Raw genomic sequence first — 14,184 nt, forward strand, 5'->3', positions numbered from 1 at the left:
AAACAGGCTGAAACGCTTCTAAATGGGTATAAATCAAAGGGCAAAGCATATCTATTTAAAATGTCACACATTTGTAAAGCAATATATAGAAACTACCCAAAACAAAGTGTAAAAGGAATTTTGGAGCCTAGAATAACTTAGAGGTTCAGACATTAGTCATCTATCCACTCACTCACACCACACTGAGATCTTTTTCTATTGTTTCTTCCTGTTCCATGTCATCTTTTTGTTTTCTTTCCTGTAATAATTTCTCTTTCTCTTTCTCCCCATATTTGTGTTTTAATATTTAGACTGAATTGTCTTGTTTCCTCGTTCATGTTTTTTATTTCTTTGAAAAGTAAATTTATCTCTAGAATAAGAAGTTCCCAGAGGGAACTAACTGACTGAGCTGAACAGCTAAGTAATTTACAGAAAGTACATTCTTGCTTCTATTTGGTAGTTTTGCTGTTTGGCTCCAAATTCAGAAATCCAGAAGTTATGTATATGTGCATATATTGATGAGAAAATATATTAAAATAAAACTATTTTATTTTAAAAGAAAACAATTTTATATATACTGGATATATTTTTGAGAAAGTAACATAATCTGAAAATGACAGAGGCTTCTTAAAAATTATTTTGATAATGTAACCTGCTAAACCAGAAAATAGTTAAAACCAAACTGCAGAAAGAATATTTGACTCAAAAAAGGGAAAGCACATGTAACTGCAATTTTCAAAAGCTATATCTATAACTTCCTTAACAATTACTTAAGCATTAATCTGTATTGCATGGGCTGAGAATCGCATGTTTTATACAGAAAAATTCTGATTATGATTCAAGACTGCAAAACAAAACATACAAAATATATCTGATATAAGCAATACTATTCAAGCTAGTGATTCATTACATTGCTAAGATTGTGCAGATATGTTATAATTCACTGGCAAAGCTACTTTTCTTGTTCATTACAAACAGACTGTTGAGTTGAGTGTTCAATATTGTTCTGCCACAGGGTTTAATGAAAGAGATAACAACCTGCTATTAGAAACATGTGGACAAGAGCCGATTGGGCATTATATTCCACAGTGCTTAATTCTACATGCTCTGAATGCAACCTCCTGCAGACACATATGTAGTATAGGTAGTCCTTGACTTATGACTGTAATAGAGTTTGCCATCACAGTCATAAGATATGATGGTTATAAAAAAGAGTGGTAATGTGACCAACCTGATTTTACAGTCATTTTGCGATAGTCGTTAAGCAAATACTGCAGTCATTAAACAAATAAATGGTTCACTAGAGCCCTGTTTTGTCCCAAACCAGAAGTCAATGCTGGATTTTAGCAAAATAATCATAAAATGTGGTTACATGACCACAGGATGCTACAAATGGCCATTAATACAGCCTGGTTGCCAAGCATCCAAAATGTGATCACATGACCACAGAGGATGCCCAGGCCATTGTACCTTCAGAACTAGTTTGTAAGTCGAGGACCATCTATAATACATTGTGTTAACTGATTAAATAAAAATAAAAGATCATCTACAATTAATGCTCTGTATGTAATACTATACAAATTTAAGTATGAATAAGTCTAATTGAATGCAGAGAAACAGTTTAGTTCAAGAAATTATTTGCCTTAATAAAGAAGTAGATATATTGGGGCAAGTGGGGGACTACACTTAACATTAGGTAGGGAAAAGGATTCAATGAATGAGGCCTTAATTCAAAGCAGTTCAAGGTCATATCAGGCAGAATATTACATTTCCTCAAAGGATCTTAAAAAGGCAGAAAAGCATGCCCAGTTTTTTTTAATAGCCCCAAGTCTCCTTCCCCCAAGCAGAAACCAGCTCTGTAGAAATGCAGATGTGATAATCTTGTCAGAAAGATTTGAGCCAGGAAACTGGGATTATAAAAACAAAGATCCCTAGAATCAACAATCCCTCACAACAAAAAAATCCAACTCATCAGCCACAGCCACAGGAAAGCCTGATATGACCTTTGGGACATAATACGATTAACCCACCACCATCAAAATACCAGAAAGGTACATTCAGACTCAGGTCTAAGTTCATGCCACAGGAAGAACTTCAAACAAAAGCCCAAGAAGGTATAAAAACCCACTCCCTTCTACATGTGGTCAGTTTTTCCAGAGCCATCTTTCTGTCTGGTTCTCCTCTTCAATAAACTACAACCTTCTTTCTAAAGCAGTCTCCATTTTGATTATTTCCAGCTTGGACTGGACCCTGATGAAGATTTTTATTTCAACACTATGTTAAACCTGTGTTAGTAATTTTAGCGTAAATGCTAATTGATTCTTATTTCAAGACAATGGGATCTTTGCTGATTTTGGTCTATTATGGTTACAGGTTATTCTGTGATATCAAAAATCAGGCCACAATTACTTAATATGTTGAGAATCATATTAAAATAAACTGGGACAGTTCAAACAGAGAAAGACTGTAGACTTTGTGATCCTCCAAGGGTATAGTAATCTGGGCTGAAACAGAACTATAATAGACAGAAGGAAGTCTGATTGGAGAAAAATCTGAATATTGATACAGCTCCCTTTTTCTAAGCTAGTTTCCCCGATGTAGGCCCAAGTTCTTAAATTTTTGGTCTGCACTTGGTAAACACCACAGCTCTTTACAGTAAGATCAGTCAACAGATAACCTAGCAACTGATAATAGAATAGACATAGCAGATACTATATAGACCTGGCTAGAGGAAATGGCAAACCACTCCAGTATCTTTGCCATGAAAACCCCATGGACAGTACTAAAAGGAAAAAAGATATGACGCTGGAAGATGAGCCCCTCAGGTCAGAAGGTGTCCAATATGCTACTGGGGAAGAGCAGAGGGCTAGTACTAGTAGCGCCAGAAAGAATGAAGCGACTGGGCCAAAGCCGAAAGGACGCTCAGCTGTGGATATATCTGGTGGTGAAAGGAAAGTCCGATGCTGTAAAGATTTTTTCTCCATAGGAACCTGGAATGTAAGATCCATGAATCAAGGCAAGCTAGACGTAGTCAAAAAAGAGATGACAAGACTGAACATCGACATCTTAGGAATCAGCGAACTAAAATGGACAGGAATGGGTGAATTTAACTCAGATGACCATCAGGTATACTACTGTGGGCAAGAATCCCTCAGAAGAAATGGAGTAGCCTTCATAGTCAATAAAAGAATAGGAAAAGCAATACTGGGATACAATCCTCAAAATGACAGAATGATCTCTATTCGAATCCAAGGCAAACCATTCAATATCACAGTAGTCCAAATCTATGCCCCAACCACTGGTGCTGAAGAGGATGAAATTGACCGGTTCTATGAAGCCCTACAGCACCTTATAGAATTAACAACAAAAAATGATGTCCTTATCATCATGGGGGATTGGAATGCTAAGGTAGGAAGCCAAAAGATAACCGGAATAACAGGCAAGTTTGGCCTTGGAGTACAAAATGAAGCAGGGCACAGGCTAATAGAATTTTGTCAAGAGAATACGATGGTCATAACAAACACTCTTTTCCAACAACCCAAGAGACGGCTCTACACATGGACATCACCAGACGGTCAACATAGAAATCAGATTGACTATGTGCTCTGCAGCCAAAGATGGAGAAGCTCTATACAGTCAGTAAAAACAAGACCAGGAGCTGACTGTGGTTCAGATCATGAGCTTCTCGTTGCAAAATTTAGGCTTAAATTGAAAAAAGTAGGGAAAAGCACTAGGCCACTCAGGTATGAACTAAATCATATTCCTGATGAATATACAGTAGAGGTGACAAATAGATTTAAGGAACTGGATCTGATAGACAGAGTGCCTGAAGAACTATAAATGGAAGTTCGCAACATTGTACAAGAGATAGCAACTAAAACCATCCCAAAGAAAAAGAAATGCAAGAAAGCAAATGGCTATCTGAGAAAGCTTTGCAAATAGCTGAGAAAAGAAGGGAAGCGAAAGGCAAAGGAGAAAGAGAAAGATACACCCAATTGAATGCAGAATTCCAGAGAGTAGCTAGAAGAGATAAGAATGCCTTCTTAAATGAACAGTGCAAAGAAATAGAAGAAAACAACAGAATAGGGAGGACCAGAGATCTCTTCAAGAAAATTGGAGATATGAAGGGAACGTTTCATGCAAAGATGGGCATGATAAAGGACCAAAATGGCAGAGACCTAACAGAGGCAGAAGAGATTAAGAAGAGATGGCAAAACTACACAGAAGAACTATACAAGAATGAGCTTAACATCCCAGATAACCACAATGAGATGGTCATTGACCTCGAACCAGACATCCTAGAATGTGAAGTGAAATGGGCCTTAGAAAATCTGAGCAACAACAAAGCTAGTGGAGGTGACAGTATTCCAGCTGAGCTATTCAAAATCTTAAAAGACGATGCAGTAAAAGTGCTACACTCAATTTGCCAGCAAATTTGGAAAACTCAACAGTGGCCACAGGATTGGAAAAGGTCAGTTTACATTCCAATTCCAAAGAAAGGCAATGCCAAAGAATGTTCAAACTATCGCACCATTGCACTCATTTCACATGCTAGTAAAGTTATGCTTAAAATCCTACAAGCTAGACTCCAGCAGTATGTGGATCGAGAACTACCAGAAGTACAGGCAGGATTTCGAAGAGGCAGAGGAACTAGAGATCAAATTGCCAACATACGCTGGATCATGGAGAAAGCTAGGGAGTTCCAGAAAAACATCTACTTCTGCTTCATTGACTATGCAAAAGCCTTTGATTGTGTGGATCACAACAAATTGTGGCAAGTTCTTAAAGAGATGGGAGTACCAGACCATCTCATTTGTCTCTTGAGAAACCTATATGCGGGTCAAGAAGCAACAGTGAGAACCGAACACGGAACCACTGATTGGTTCAAAATTGGAAAAGGAGTCCGGCAAGGCTGTATACTGTCGCCCTGCCTATTTAACTTATATGCAGAGCACATCATGAGAAAGGCAGGGCTAGATGAATCAAAAGTTGGAATTAAGATTGCCGGGAGAAATATCAACAACCTAAGATATGCAGATGATACCACTCTAATGGCAGAAAGTGAAGAGGAACTAAAGAGCCTCTTGATGCGGGTGAAGAAGGAGAGTGCAAAAGTTGGCTTGAAACTCAACATTAAGAAAACCAAAATCATGGCATCCGGCCCTCTCAATTCCTGGCAAATAGATGGGGAAGAAATGGAGGTAGTGACAGATTTTATTTTTCTGGGCTCCAAGATCACCTCAGATGGGGACTGCAGCCAAGAAATTAAAAGACGCTTGCTCCTGGGGAGGAAAGCTATGGCAAATCTAGACAGCATTCTAAAAAGCAGAGACATCACCCTGCCAACAAAAGTGCGTATAGTCCAGGCCATGGTTTTCCCAGTTGCAATGTATGGCTGTGAAAGTTGGACCATAAGAAAGGCTGAGCGCAAAAAATTGAGGCCTTTGAACTATGGTGCTGGAGAAGACTCCTGCGAGTCCCTTGGACTGCAAGGCGTTCAAACCGGTCAGTCCTAGAAGAGATCAACCCCGACTGCTCTTTAGAAGGCCAGATCCTGAAGTTGAAACTCAAGTACTTTGGCCACCTAATGAGAAGGAAGGATTCACTGGAGAAGAGCCTAATGCTGGGAAAGATTGAGGGCAATAGAAGAAGGGGACGACAGAGAATGAGATGGCTGGATGGAGTCACTGAAGCAGTAGGTGTGAATTTAAATGGACTCCAGAAGATGGTAGAGGACAGGAAGACCTGGAGGAACGTTGTCCATGGGGTCGCGATGGGTCAGGCACGACTTCGCAATTAACAACAACAACAACAGAGAGAAATGAAGATATCATACTTTCTAAAATCTGCCTGGTTCAGTTTCGGATCCTGCAGGAGCTGTAACTCTAGCATTAGAAGAATGATTGATTCTAATTGCACATAAGATCTTTCTAGTAAAAGCTATTTTATTTTGGGCAGCTTTAGTCTTTGAATCCTAAGAAAGGGGTCTAGTGTAGCTCACAATAATGGACTTTTCAGAGGAAATTGCAGACCCAGCCTAGATGAGTCTGCTCTTTATTTCAGAACCTGTAAGTCATATATAGGAAGACGTTACCACCTACCCTTTACTGTGTCAGATCCCTTTCTTGTCAGCTATAGTTCACTGAGATAGAACACTTGCATAGATGGCAAATACATTAATCGCACCATGCAATTAATGGCTTCTGAAGATGGAAAGCAGCAAAATAAATAAAATTTTGTTTGCCAAAAATTTAAAATATTTTCCCCTCAAGCCAGATAGGATTGCATCTACATTCACAACATGGAGGATAAAGTACTCTGCTTGTGACCCAGGAGATGAGAGAAATATACAATACAATATTATGTATTGCATAGAGGTCTACTGCAAGCATTTGAGAAGCTCAAAAGCTTGGACCAGACTTCCACCACCTTCCAACAACCAGTTGTGATTCAGGAGATAATAAACAGTTTGGCTAATGTAATATTTCTGATTTGATTCCAAACAGTGCTTTGCAACATGTAGTAGCATCAACACAGCACTTGTCTTTAACAGATCCAATTACAACAGTTTCTCATGCTCAGTCAGACTCAGATTTCACAATCTTTGAATTCACATTCTATGTGAAAAAGATGCTCGCTGTGGCATGTAGAGAAAGACCGATTTACACCAGCCTCTCCCTCTACTGTTTCCTCCAAAAATGAAGGGCAGAACTGTGAAATCAGGCAAGAAACTAATGTGGAGAGGAAAGAGTGAAGATCATTATCCTTTCAGCACAGTTTAAATTTCTAGAAAAAGAGAAAAGAATTCAGATAAATTGAATCAAAGGGAAAGTCTGATTCACAGATCTGTTCATTAGGAAGAAACAAGTAAATTCGAAACCACACTAAGCTGATGATCTCTGTTCTATGTGTCATTTTTTTTCCCCTGCACATTTTAAGGCAGTGTATTTTGCTAACATTTTGGAATAAATCTTTCTGTCTTTAAAGCAACTTTTCTCTCATTAGAAGGAGATCAGTGCCATCTGGTGGTCTGCCAGATTCTTTATATTTGCTTGCTTGCTTGCTTGCTCATTCATTCATTCATTCATTCATTCTTTCATTCATTTAAATATATTAGCTATCTAACTCTAAGTTCACTTTGCCATACAATACAGAAGGTAAACCATGTTTTATTGAATCCTTTTCTTCTTTCATCAGTTTGCAGTTGCTAGCTTCCCAGTTTGTAACAGTCTATCCTTATTAGATGTAGAAGGAAAGTTGTGTACAGATGGTCCTCGACTTACAACAGTTCATTTAGTCACCATTCAAAGTTACAACGGCACTGAAAAAAGAGACTTATGACCGTTTTTCACACTTACAACTTGTTCAGCATCCCTATGGTCAATGATCAAAATTCAGATGTTTGGCAGCTGGTTCATACTTATGTCGGTTGCAGGGTCCAGGGTTCATGTGATCACCTTCTGACAAGCAAAGTCAACAGGGAAGCCAGATTCACCCAACAACTGTGTTACTAATTTAACAACTGCAGTGATTCACTTAATAACTGTTTTACTGTTGTTTTACTTAACAACAAAAATTTTGGGTTGAATTGTGATCGTAAGTTGAGAGCTACCTGTATATAAAACTATAGCTAAAAGATTCTCACACTCACAACTTTATGTTTCTTCTTTTTAAACATTTAACATCCTATAAATTTGCAACTACACAAAAATGCAGCTTTTGAAATATGAAGGTTGTGTGGTTATTCAGCTGTTCACTGAAAATTAGGTCTCAAATGCAAAAGCATCAATTATCTTAGGATGGCTGATAAACTTTTTCTGTTTTGAAAGTAATAAGAAATTTCCTGCTCCAAACGCCTTTCACTGTTTCAATCAACTTGTTGTTTAGAAGGAGTTGGGTTGAGAATATTCCAAAACTAGCTAGAGATCTTTGTAAGAGGATAACATTGCTTTGAAGATACCTGTAAGAATATAATAGCAGTTCTCTTTATGTTTATAAGCTGAGTCCATTTCAGCAGTGAAAGGCAAATGTGTTCTCTTATGGAGATGGAAAGTATTTCCATAAGGCAGGACTGTAAAAGATGAGATCCGGGCTGCAAACAACTTGCTAATAATCCCAGAATTGGGTAAAGCCAAATATTTGTACTTTGAACAACTTTAAAAATGAATGTTTAAAGCCATGCAAGAACTGAAAACGTTCATTGTATCTCTTTACTCTCCTGAAAACTGTTTTCAAAAGTCGTTCAGTCTTTTTTTGATCAGTGAGTAGCATAAAACAGAAACAGTCAAACTAATGAAATAAATGCAGATGAGAAAGCAACATTTCAATTGATTTCCTACTTATAAATATAAAATATTGTGACAAAGCACTATTAACCTAAAGCTATGAACCTAAAAGAGTCACAAATCTTACGATTTAATTTAAAATTAAAACTACCTTAAAACTAAACAATCAATGTTAAACTATAAAGAGGATGAAATTGGTAACACTGACACTCTAAATGAAAAACTGCTGCATAAAGTCAAGGGAGAAACATAAACCTCCTTGGCAGTATGTGTACTTCAACAGAATATTTTCTGTCCATCAGCTGATATTTTTTATCTCATACAGTAAGTGACAATAATTGGATGTTGATTCCCACTATTTTTAAGACAGTCTAGCAAAACCTAGTGACCTTACAGTGAGATCACACGTGATTGGTCGAAGAAAAGAATTTGCATATAAAAGAGATTAGTATACCTTGAATATTTTATTATATAAGGATAAACACAATGAGATTTAAACTCTCAATAAATCCGTTATTTAGAATACAGGCAATGTATCTACAGCTCCTGTGCCACATGGCACATTCAGGCAGCTAGAGGGTGTTTTCTTATGTCTGCCTTCTAAAACAGCTGATGGCAAGGCTGTCAGATTTCAAAATCTTACAGGTTTAAACAGAAAAAAAATCGCTTCTTAGGAATATGTTTCTGGGCATGTGAGACTGTTCTAATTATTTTTCCACAACCAGAAACATTTTTGGCCTGCTTGTAACCCAGGGAGATTTTCCAAGAGAATCCATAAGAATATAACTTTCCATTTGGCATTGAAATTATCTTCTATTGTCAGAAGAGTCAAAATGATGGATAAAAATATTAATTTTAACCAATAAGGAGAACAACCAAGCAAACAAACCAATATTGGATTCAAGCTTAATTACTCCAGGCTTATAGTAGAGGAAACTCTTTGAAGCACTGAGCTGGAATTTGGAAGATAATTCTTTAAAATGTTGACTGTACATTGTACAAAAGCAGAGAGCATGCTTTGGCAGAAAATAGTTTAAAGGCAGCAGGGATAAATAAGTCACTCTAAGTTAATATTCTAATTGCCAAAGCTGATTTTGAGACAATCTGAACTACATAAATGAGCAGTTCTCTCATTGGAGGCCTGAAAGGCAATTCCAAGATATTTATATATCTTAATTTGTTCAATTTCAAAGCCATTGGTTACCACCAGTGAATTCTGGAATGCTTAGCAAATAACAGTAGTTTTGTCTTTGTACTGTTAATTGCTTATTCTTCATTTTACAATGTACAAAAAATTATCATTCAGCATATTGCTTACCATTTTAAGATCCTACTACAAGGAAGAAAGAAATGAATGATGAAAACTGGGGAAAACCAGAATGGAGCCTTATCCTAGAAAGCAGTGATACAGGGAGGCATTTGAGATAAATAAGATAAATGGCATTGGATTCATATGGTGACTCTTGCTGCATCTTAATGCAAAAAAAAATATTATCACAAATATTTTTGTGATATTGCCCACTTAATGATGAAATGAACCATACAAAATTGATGGCATATATTTATTATGTCATAGTAAATGTAATATAATTAAATTGCATCAAGTTTATTTTTGTTTATTTTTGCTCCAAAATATGCAGAAGTTGCTGCTGAAAAGAAGTATAATGTTATAAAAGCAAAACAGAAAGAACAATGACTATGGGCCTGCTTATGTGTTTGTGTGTGCGCGAGTGTGTGTAGGAAGGACAGTCTTGGAAGGGTCATTTTTTGGCAACTTCCAGTCCAAAGCATGATCCCATATTAAAGGTTCTCCAATAGATGGCTCTGGTCTTAAATGCAAACATGCAGCCAAGGGGAATTCACCACTCAACTGGCAACTAGGAAGTTCCTTCTACGCAATTTCTGTGAAAACATACCTAGATTGCATTGCAATGTGCCTCATTTTGAGCAACTCAAGACTGTTGACCACAGAATGGCACCTTCCTCATTCTTCCTGCTGTTAAAAACATACTGGCTAATTCTGTGCCCCCTCCCCCCCATATGTGTTTATGTGTGTGTGTGTGTTGGCCATGCATGCAAAATTAAAATATATTCAATAATCCATACAAATGCTGAGTTGTTGGCGTTGTTGAAAAGAACAGGAGGATGAGTGAAGGAAAATGCCTTCCCACTAACCAACAGAGGGATGTGCCTCACACCCTCTGGATTACAGGCATAGCACAATAGTGAGAGATTGGTTTTCTACACAAACCCTCTAAGCTCAATTCTTTGCTGGTGTCCAGCGAGAGCCGGGGGAAAAAAACTGTCTATCAGTTGCTGCCCATCTTTCTGGACAGTACTGGAGAGAGCGGTCTTCTGTCACCGTTCCTCTCTACTACCTGCAATCCTCCCCGACCATCCCACAACCGCCTCCGTGCCCAACCTTGCGACCGCGCCCCAAGAGAGGGCAATTGCTCGAGGGACCTTAACCTCCCTCTCCCTGACTACGTTTGGACGCTTCTTCGCGCCTTTTCCGCGCTCCCCGGAAGAGAAGAACTGAACTCACCCTCTTGTGGAAGCGGCTACAATTGGCGCTGCTCGAGGTGGCAGTAGCAACGGCGCTTTGGCGAAGCTCAGTTGCCATGCTCGGTCTCAGCAAGCTCCGAGTGAACCTCCGCGTCTTCTCCCCGGCCATCTGCGCCTGAGGCGGGCGGGAGAGCCTTTCCTTAACGGGTGACTAAGGCGAGACGCTGTCAGGAAGCGGAACCTAGGACTTTCACTTTTTTCCCCAGCCCAGCATGATAGCCCACCACCCCCGCAAAGGGACGGATGGGGCTGTCAAAGGGGTGGTGGGGGGAGCGAGAAGCCGTTCCAGAAGTCCCGACCGCGACGGGAGCAGCAGCAGCAGCAGCAACAGGCGGCGAGCCACTCCGGAGAGAGCCCGAAGAGCGGGAGAGCGGCTTTGGCTGAACGACATCCGGAGCCTTCCTGCAGTTCTTGCAGAAGGCTGGGTTTGGGGCTGCAAAGAGGCTGAACTCCGTTACCATCGCCATCTCAAGCGATCAGAGGGGGGGGGGGCGTTCGTCAAAGTCAACGGGGCTGTGCGCCAAATCGCGGGCAGAGGAACCGGGAGCCCTCGCCTTTTCAAAATGCATTTTCGTAACTGCCACATATCAAGCGAGTAAATAAGCTGTTCTTTCAACACCATCCTTTGCTCACCCTCCTCCTCCTACCTCATTTCAGCATTTCCAGTGTGCCACAGGGGACAGATGGCGCCTACCCAGGATGTAATCTGCTATGGTCTGAGCTAAGGGCTCAGCTTCAATGTCAAAGCATTCTTCAGAGTGTTTCCAGATGAAGCTTTTATTTTCCCAGTTTGTAAAATGTTGGCAAAAAATGGGAATCTCTGCTGGCATCAACCCTGTTTTCTCGCTATTTTCTCAATCTTTCCCCCTCCCCTTCATAGCATGTATGTGTGCCTTCCAAAGTAGTGCATAAATGGAAGATGTGGAGAGTCCTGGCCTATATAAAATTACCAAGAGTAGGACACAACTGAATGGTTAAACATCATCATCATCTGTACATTTCAATCAGTATTGACTTGAGATAACTGCCTGGACAAGCTGCTGCAGTTCTTTTGACAAGATTTTTGGAAATGATTTGCCATTGCCACCTTTCTAAGGCTCAGAGGGAGTGACTGGCCCAAGGTCATCCAGCTGGCTTTGGGTCCTGACTAGAACTCTGACTAGAACTCGCTGTCCCCCAGTTTCTAGCCTGATGCCTTAACCAAACAGACTTTTCTGTTCAGTAATAATACTCAAGAATAAAGTTAAAGAGGGAAAGTCCATTGTACTTTAATTGACAGAGCAGTCTTTCCCTGGGATCCCATTATTATTTCCTAGAATATTTTCTCTATATGCCAAAACCAAGAAATAGATAGTACCTATTGTGCTTGAATTCTATCAATATGGGATACAAAGCACTAGCAAGAGTAGCAAGAGCACTTAGACTTATATATTGCTTCACAGTTGCTTTACAATCTCTCTAAGTGTTTTACATAGTCCGCATATTGCCCCCCAAAAGCTGACTCCTGATTTTACTGATCTCAGAAGGATGGATGGCTTAATCTTGAGCTGGTGAGAACTGAACTGCTGGCAGTCGGCAGAATTACCCTGCAATACTCCATTCTAACCACTGCACCACCATGGTTTTTGCTCAAAGCAATGGAGATGTATGAACCCATAAATGTAGTGTTAATCAAGATGCTTGGCACTTATACCAACTAGCAACTCACCATTTGTTTCCATTAGTGAATCATGGTCCCATTTGTTCCTATTACTGAATCTTGATTCCATTACTGAATCAAATCTCCATAAACATTAGAAGGAAGTACTGTTGACACTTAATCCTTGGAGTGATGAAATGTTGGTGAAGTAGATTAGGTATTTTCTTGCACAGCTCCATAATAAATAATTACTGGTAGTATATTAATGGGGACCCTATTGTTTAATATTAGCTAAATAATATTTCTACCACTACCCTAAAGTACAAATCTCCAGAGTATTTATAGGAGGAAAAAGAGAGAGTTAGTTTGGTATAATGGTTAAAGTACACCAAACTAACTCCTTTTTTCTCCTACAAATACTCTGGAGATTTGTATCTTTAGAGTAGTGGTGGAAATATTATTTAGTTAATATTAAACAATAGGGAAGGGGCAAAGTTCAGACAGAACTTAAGAAGCTTTGTGCTTATTCTGAAACATAAGGAGTAGCTATATAACTGCATTCATGCACCTGGACAAGGCATTACCATGTAAAATCAATGAAATTATATAAAAAAGTTTCTTAGGAAAAAAGAGGAAATATAGGGAACGTAAAAGAAGAAAGCAAAACAAATAAACCAGTATGTTAGCTTGTGTTAGATTTTTGGTTTGGGTTTTTATAAAAAATAATTGATAATTGAACCAATTACAGAGGTAGTGAGCTGCATTGGATGCATGTAAGCAGAGCCTGGGCAGCCATCTGCCATGGACTCTGAATGAGGATGAAGACCTGCACTGAGTAGCGGATTGACTCAATGCTCTAAATAGCCTCTTCCATTATATTATTATTATATATGCAACAATATGAAATAACAGTTGCTAGTTCTTTAGGTGGTATAAACTTTTGTATGCATCAAGTTCTTGTATGCATCAAGAATTTTCTAATGCAGGGGTGTCAAACTCAATTTGATTGAGGACCGCATCAGCATTGTGGTTGCCCTTGGGGGCCGGGTAGGTGTGACCAGAGGGTGCGGCCTACTGGGTGGGTGGGGATGAAGTGGGTGTGGCCTACTGGGTGGGTGTGGCCAGCTCTACATAGTTCGCATCAAGGGTGCCTGTGGGGGCCTGGGCAGGAGTGGGATAGATCTGAGGGTCTCTGGCAGAAAGGGGTGGGACCATGGCAAATGCCAAGGCATGGTCCACTGGAGGAGCTTCACTGTTCCTCTCAGGCCATGCGGGGGGGGGGGGCTTATGGAGCTAAGACTGAATATGTTTCAGCATAGATGGCCACATAAAATTGTACATTGGCTCCCGGCTGGCCTGGGCCAGGGGCAAGGCAGCAGGGGCCGTTCTCTCACTATTTCCAGGATGGCTTCGCAGGCCACATGAAACCACTTTGTGGGCCGCATCCGGCCCCCGGGCCTTGTGTTTGACATGTCTGTTCTAACGTATTGGCCTAGTATATTTGCAGATCAAAGTAGTGTGGCTTTTTGCAGTTGTCAGATGGAAATTTTGTCAATCTGTAGATTTCCTAAGTGCCATCCACGGTTTTTGGTATGCCACCAAGTGTGCCAATAACCACCATGTTACAATTTTTCAATTTGATTTGATTTTCAGATATTTTCTGTTTTTCTCAAATTCTTTGTCTTTTATTCTACTATTCTCCAGTATTTCCACATC

The 14,184-nt window shown here is 39.6% G+C and overlaps 1 protein-coding gene across 1 annotated transcript in view; it reads right to left on the bottom strand.

The window, feature by feature from the left end:
* DOCK10 (dedicator of cytokinesis 10) overlaps positions 1-11,228 on the bottom strand; it is a 192,298-nt gene extending 181,070 nt beyond the window's left edge. The window contains exon 1 of the mRNA XM_039364894.1: positions 10,810-11,228. Within this exon, the coding sequence (XP_039220828.1) occupies positions 10,810-10,938 (129 nt within the window). The 5' untranslated portion in view covers positions 10,939-11,228. The remainder of the gene's footprint in view (positions 1-10,809) is intronic.
* Between the last annotated feature and the right edge of the window lie 2,956 nt (positions 11,229-14,184).

Source organism: Crotalus tigris, unplaced genomic scaffold (genome assembly GCF_016545835.1).
Source record: "Crotalus tigris isolate CLP2741 ecotype Arizona unplaced genomic scaffold, ASM1654583v1 scf7180000019924.707973, whole genome shotgun sequence".
Taxonomy (NCBI): Eukaryota; Metazoa; Chordata; class Lepidosauria; order Squamata; family Viperidae; genus Crotalus; species Crotalus tigris.